The sequence below is a fragment of the Mustelus asterias genome, chromosome 2 (genome assembly GCF_964213995.1).
Source record: "Mustelus asterias chromosome 2, sMusAst1.hap1.1, whole genome shotgun sequence".
Taxonomy (NCBI): domain Eukaryota; kingdom Metazoa; phylum Chordata; class Chondrichthyes; order Carcharhiniformes; family Triakidae; genus Mustelus; species Mustelus asterias.
The window spans coordinates 128,451,354-128,458,469 of NC_135802.1; the positions used below are offsets into that span (position 1 = coordinate 128,451,354).

Here is a 7,116-nt window from a genome sequence, read left to right on the forward strand (position 1 = left end):
GATAGCCAATGTGGTCCCGTTATTTAAGAAGGGTAGGAAGGATAACCCGGGTAATTATAGGCCGGTGAGCTTGACGTCCGTGGTGGGGAAGTTGTTGGAGAAGATTCTTAAAGATAGGATGTATGCGCATTTAGAAAGGAATAAACTCATTAACGATAGTCAACATGGTTTTGTGAGAGGGAGGTCATGCCTCACGAACCTGGTGGTGTTTTTTGAAGAAGTGACCAAAATGGTTGACGAAGGAAGGGCCGTGGATGTTGTCTATATGGACTTTAGTAAAGCATTTGACAAAGTCCCTCATGGTAGGCTAGTGAAAAAGGTTGGATCCCATGGGATAAAGGGGGAGGTGGCTAGATGGGTGGAGAACTGGCTTGGTCATAGAAGACAGAGGGTGGTAGTGGAAGGGTCTTTTTCCGGCTGGAGGCCTGTGACTAGTGGTGTACCGCAGGGCTCTGTATTGGGACCACTGCTGTTTGTGATTTATATAAATGATCTGGAAGAAGGAGTAACTGGGGTGATCAGTAAGTTTGCGGACGACACAAAACTGGCAGGACTTGCAGATAGTGAGGAACATTGTCAGAGGCTACAGAAGGATATAGATAGGCTGGAAATTTGGGCAAGGAAATGGCAGATGGAGTTCAATCCTGATAAATGCGAAGTGATGCATTTTGGTGGGAATAATGTAGGGAGGAGCTACACGATAAATGGAAGAACCATAAAGGGTGTAGAGACGCAGAGGGACCTGGGTGTGCAAGTCCACAGATCTTTGAAGGTGACGTCACAGGTGGAGAAGGTGGTGAAGAAGGCATATGGCATGCTTGCCTTTATAGGACGGGGCATAGAGTATAAAAGTTGGGGTCTGATGTTGCAGATGTATAGAACGTTGGTTCGGCCGCATTTGGAATACTGCGTCCAGTTCTGGTCACCACACTACCAGAAGGACGTGGAGGCTTTGGAGAGAGTACAGAGGAGGTTTACCAGGATGTTGCCTGGTATGGAGGGGCTTGGTTATGAGGAGAGATTGGGGAAACTGGGGTTGTTCTCCTTGGAAAGACGGAGGATGAGGGGAGACTTAATAGAGGTGTATAAAATTATGAAAGGCATAGATAGGGTGAACGGTGGGAAGCTTTTCCCCGGGTCGGTGGTGACGTTCACGAGGGGTCATAGGTTCAAGGTGAAGGGGGGGAGGTTTAACACAGATATCAGAAGGACATATTTCACACAGAGGGTCGTGGGGGCCTGGAATGTGTTGCCGGGCAAGGTGGTGGAGGCGGACACACTGGGAACGTTTAAGACTTATCTAGACAGCTATATGAACGGAGTGGGAATGGAGGGATACAAAAGAGTGGTCTAGTTTGGACCAGGGAGCGGCGCGGGCTAATTGTTCCTGGTTTCTCGTTTCAAGGCTTCATTCTATGATCATCTTGCTGGTGCCAGTACAGACTGCGGATAGTTGGGAACCTGTCTCGGGGGCAGGGAATTCATATGGTGTTCGTGGAAGTGGAAATGACTAGGGTTGGGAAGCATTTTCCGATCGGGGCCATTGTGATCTCCTGGACTCGTTTCGATCGCCTCAGGGGGTCGGAGAGGAATTTCCCAGATTTTTTTCCCCATATTGGCCCTGGGGTTTTTCACTCTGGGTTTTCGCCTCTCCCTGGAGATCACATGGTCTGGAATGGGGGGGTGGGGGTAAGTTAATAGGTTGTAATGAACAAAGCATCGTAGCTGTGAGGGACAGCTCGGTGGATAGGATATTGGTATGTAGATAGGCTGGAAAATTGGGCAGGGATCCTGGATTCAGGATTCAATCCGGGGAGCGGCGCGGGCTTGGGGGGCCGAAGGGCCTGTTCCTGTGCTGTATTGTTCTTTGTTCTTTGAGAGCTGAGTGGGGGGTGTGAGTGGGAAGGGGAGCTGAGTGGGGCGGGGGAGGTTGGGTGACCCTCATGCCTGTATAATGGTGAGAGGATGCCCCTCTTTGGGAACAACAATTTATACTACATGAGAAAAGTACTCATTGATTGGCATGTCAACTCTAATTGGTCGAGGTGTTGCCATGAAGAATACGTCAGAGTACTGTTGTTCCTCACACTTTTGTTTAATTTTTTTAAAAAGCACAATGCCTGGACACGTTCCTTTATCTGCAGAAGACAGGAGGTCCCGTGTATGAATATATTTAGCTTCTAGCAAGCACAAGTGAATCACATTACAAGCCTAATTGATAATTTTACATTGGTTGTTAGTGTATTTCTTAGCACATTTGTGATTGTTCAGCAAGTGCTTTCCAGTCATTGAATCACACCTGCTGTTAGACATCATATTCTGAGTTTTGCAAGCACAAGCTGGGTGAGTACTGTCAGTAATCTGCCTGTTGTGAACAACCAAAGGGGAATACAGCTTAGATACCTGGCATCACACTGGAACTGAATTTCATATGCCATTATTCACTTGTGTGGCATGGCATCTTTTTGGCTTGAAGGCAAATTACAAAACATTTGTTAGACGTATACAACAAGCTCATTTACGGCATATATAATAGGATTCATCCTCATGGTTCAGTACATCTATGTATGTATGGGCTGCCTAAGACACACATAAATGAAGTCCCTTTACATCCTATTTTATCAATGACTGGTCCTGCACAACATGAATTGGCCAAATGGTTGAGTGAATTGTTAAAATTAGTTGTGAGTAGGTTTTGCATATAATAGTGAAGGTTTCCTTCTCCTTTGCAAAGACTATACACTACCAGCATATTGATAATAATCTCATTTCCACATGCTCTTTGACATTGTGAGCCTATTCACTAACATGCCACTCAAGGAAGCCACAGACATTTGCGACACATCACTATATCATGGCAAACTAGATGAACCGCCATTCTCTGAATCTGTATTAATTGAACTTGCCAACTCACACAGTTGACTTTAATTTCAATGACACCATGTGTGCCCAAATAGATGCTGTTGCCATGGTATGCCCTCTAGACCCAGCTCTTGCTAACATTTTTTTTTGTTTACACGAGAAACATGTCTACGATGGAATGGCTCCCAAGTTTCTACCTCTTGCATATTTCCGATACTTAGATACATTTGCTATATTTGAATCTACAGCTGCATCAAATAATTTCCTTACACACCTTAATACACTCCACCCCATGCTCAAATTCACCTTTGAAATGGAGTAGTCACATTTTCTCCCTTTCCTCAATGTGCTGGTTGAGAAATTTACCAATGGGTTTTCGATTTCAATCTACTTCAAGCCTACATTAATTGGTCAATATATGTATTGGGATTCCTACTGCTCCGGGCGCAATAATATGCCCTGATCGGTTATCTCGTAAATAAGGCCAGAGCCATTTGCTCACCATGCAAGTTTAACGCTGAAACTGGGTGCATCAAATCTGTCCTGTGGGATAATGGCTACCCTGATCAGATCATTTGCTCTCTGTATATTATGCAAACACTTGAATGGGTTTAAGGTACCTTTGGCTAGTAAAGTGCCCAGTCTGCCCCAGATTACCCTGGAAGGGTAAGGTATCTCAAAAATTTGAGCTACCGGCGAAGGTAGCCATTTCATGCTCTACAGGATGCTGTCATCAAGCTAAAAAATGTGCAATGTGGTATATGAATTTCGGTGCCAATGCATTGCCAGGTATGTAGACCATGCACCTCAATGACTGGCGGCTAGTATGAAGGAACACATCCCTTTGGCCTTTGCAATAACCGTACTCAACATGCTTGCAAAATTCAGATCACAATGTCTAAGGTTAGAGATGATTCAGTGATTGGACAGCAGTTGCTGAACAATCCCTGAGTGTGCCAAGAATTACACTAACAACCGATTTAAAATTATCAGTTGGGTTGGCAATATGGCTCATTAATGCTCACTGGAAGCTTTATAGAATCTTACACCTCTGCAGGCAAGAGGAACATGTCCAGGCTTTTTAATATTAAAAGTGTGGAGAACAATAGTTCCCTTGTGTAATCTCATGGCAATGCCGTGACTGATCAATCAGCACCCTTTTCTTATGCAGTATAAACTGCTGCTCCCTTTGAAATTTGACATGCTTGCATCTGACCTGCTGAGTGCAAAATGATTCAACAGCAACTTCCATTTTTCTACAATACTCAAGCCCTGTACTACTAAGCGAATATTTTAATAGACATTTAAGGAGAAGCTAGGAAAATATGTGAAGGGGAAAAGGAATAGAGAGTTCTACTGATAGGGTTAAATGAAGCATGGTGCGAGGTACCTCGTGTGAAGGGTAAATAACAGAGCAGTTGGACTTTTTTTGCTGTAACATTGTCATTCTATGTAACAATCTTGTCTTATTTTCCCATTATTGGTACTAATAATTGCACCCTGCCAAAATGTCAATGTACATAGTAGATCCCTGTTATTCCCAACTATTTACTTACTGTAAAAATAAATACAACAGACAAAACAATTCTTAATACTCTGTAAATATGAGAGAAGTTTATTTGAAAACTTACCAAAGGCTTTGGCAACATCACCTGGACAACTGCAGCCACCATCCTTCAGAGAGGGAGAAACACATTAACAGGCAGGTCAGAATTAGCAATAATATCTGAACATCATTGAACTTGTAGAATAATTAGCTCCTCACAGGAAAGTCTGAAAGAAGCTTTTTGTTATAATTGTAAATTCACACTGTATTTTTCCAGAACTTTCAGTTCAGACTTATTGGACAGAATGCTCCCAACCCACCCGCAGGAGCTGTAAATCTGACAGGAGCCAAAAAGTCAGACACCCACCAGAGTAAAATCACTTTGCAATTCTCCCAGTGGCAGGTTAATGGAGGGCTGAACATTCTGCTGGCAGGTGGCGCGAATGCTATTTGCATTCATTTGAATGTCCGCCAGTATCCTGTCAGGACTTCCAATCTTGCATCACACCAGCGGGAAAGCACGTCCGTGTCAAACCCGATTGCTAAAGAGTGTAGTGCACAAGATGGTCCTCAGTTTGCCAGAGACTTCAAGGTGATTGCAACAAAGCCTTTTGGCCACATTTGGCTAAACTGCTCCTGATGGTCACCACTCTGACCAGTTTCTGCCTCCATCTCCATTCCGAGCGGATCTTCATGGACCCTCCTGTGTCACCGAGACAGGATCAGCAAAGTGCCTGGTATTGGGGAGTACAAAAATCTCTTTTCCCCTCTGATGACACACACTAAAGTCTATCTGGGCAGCGCTGTGCTACGGGGAATCATGCTGTCACCACAACAAAGGTGTGAACTTTGTTGGGGGGTGGAAAGCAACGCAAGGACTGAGGGTGGGGGAGGCCTGTTGAAGACAAGGTTAGGGGCAATATTGAAGGAGGGCTGTGCAAGGTGCAGGTGGGGGCTCACGATAGCAGGTAAAAGGGCAAGAAAATGGATGAAGACGACAAACAATGGAAGATAGAGGGAAGACCGAGGGAGGGAAGCTGAACCTTGACAAAGCTGCATAAATAGCTCACAAATAAGGGAATCATAGGGATATGACATTGTTTACTGGAAGGGGATGCACGAAGACTGCAGAGGGGGGGAGGAGGGGGGGGAGGAGGGGGTGGAGGGGGGGGGGAGGAGGGGGTGGAGGGGGGGGGGAGGAGGGGGTGGAGGGGGGGGGGGGAGGAGGGGGTGGAGGGGGGGGGGGGAGGAGGGGGTGGAGGGGGGGGGGGGGAGGAGGGGGTGGAGGGGGGGGGGAGGAGGGGGTGGAGGGGGGGTGGAGGGGGGGTGGAGGGGGGGTGGAGGGGGGGGGGAGGGGGGGGAGGGGGGGGAGGGAGGGGGAGGGGGGAGGGGGAGGAGGGGGGGGAGGAGGGGGGGAGGAGGGAGGAAGGGGGAGGGGGGGAGGGGGGAGGGGGGAGGGGGGAGGGGGGGAGGGGGGAGGGGGGAGGGGGGAGGGGGGAAAGGGGGGAGGGGGGAAAGGGGGGAGGGGGGAAAGGGGGGAGGGGGGAAAGGGGGGAGGGGGGAAAGGGGGGAGGGGGGAAAGGGGGGAGGGGGGAAAGGGGGGAGGGGGGAAAGGGGGGAGGGGGGAAAGGGGGGAGGGGGGAAAGGGGGGAGGGGGGAAAGGGGGGAGGGGGGAAAGGGGGGAGGGGGGAAAGGGGGGAGGGGGGAAAGGGGGGAGGGGGGAAAGGGGGGAGGGGGGAAAGGGGGAGGGGGGAGGGGGGAAAGGGGGAGGGGGGAGGGGGGAAAGGGGGAGGGGGGAAAGGGGGAGGGGGGAGGGGGGAGGGGGGAAAGGGGGAGGGGGGAGGGGGGAAAGGGGGAGGGGGGAGGGGGGAAAGGGGGAGGGGGGAGGGGGGAAAGGGGGAGGGGGGAAAGGGGGAGGGGGGAGGGGGGAAAGGGGGAGGGGGGAAAGGGGGAGGGGGAGGGGGGGGAGGGGGGAGGGGGGGGAGGGGGGAGGGGGGGGAGGGGGGGGAGGGGGGAGGGGGGGAAAGGGGGGAGGGGGGAAAGGGGGAGGGGGGAAAGGGGGAGGGGGGAGGGGGGAAAGGGGGAGGGGGGAGGGGGGAAAGGGGGAGGGGGGAAAGGGGGAGGGGGAGGGGGGAAAGGGGGAGGGGGGAGGGGGGAGGGGGGAAAGGGGGAGGGGGGAAGGGGGAGGGGGGAAGGGGGGAGGGGGAAAGGGGGAGGGGGGAGGGGGGAAAGGGGGAGGGGGGAGGGGGGAAAGGGGGAGGGGGGAGGGGGGGGAGGGGGGAGGGGGGGGAGGGGGGAGGGGGGAAAGGGGGAGGGGGGAAAGGGGGAGGGGGGAAAGGGGGAGGGGGGAAAGGGGGAGGGGGGAAAGGGGGAGGGGGGAAAGGGGGAGGGGGGAAAGGGGAGGGGGGGAAAGGGGGAGGGGGGGGAAAGGGGGAGGGGGGGAAAGGGGGAGGGGGGGAAAGGGGGAGGGGGGGGAAAGGGGGAGGGGGGAAAGGGGGAGGGGGGGGAAAGGGGGAGGGGGGGGAAAGGGGGAGGGGGGGGAAAGGGGGAGGGGGGAGGGGAGAAAGGGCGAGGGGGGGAGGGGGGGAGAGGGCGAGGGGGGAGGGGGGAAAGGGGGAGGGGGGGGAAAGGGGGAGGGGGGAGGGGAGAAAGGGCGAGGGGGGAGGGGGGGAGAGGGCGAGGGGGGAGGGGGGGGAAGAGGGCGAGGG

General features: G+C 52.0%; 1 protein-coding gene across 2 annotated transcripts in view; it reads right to left on the minus strand.

The window, feature by feature from the left end:
* Nucleotides 1–7,116, minus strand: part of gmpr (guanosine monophosphate reductase) — an 82,954-nt gene that overhangs the window by 28,374 nt on the left and 47,464 nt on the right. For both annotated transcript variants that reach the window (XM_078241406.1, XM_078241416.1), the window contains one exon: nucleotides 4,494–4,536. In XM_078241406.1, the coding sequence (XP_078097532.1) occupies nucleotides 4,494–4,536 (43 nt within the window). The remainder of the gene's footprint in view (nucleotides 1–4,493; nucleotides 4,537–7,116) is intronic.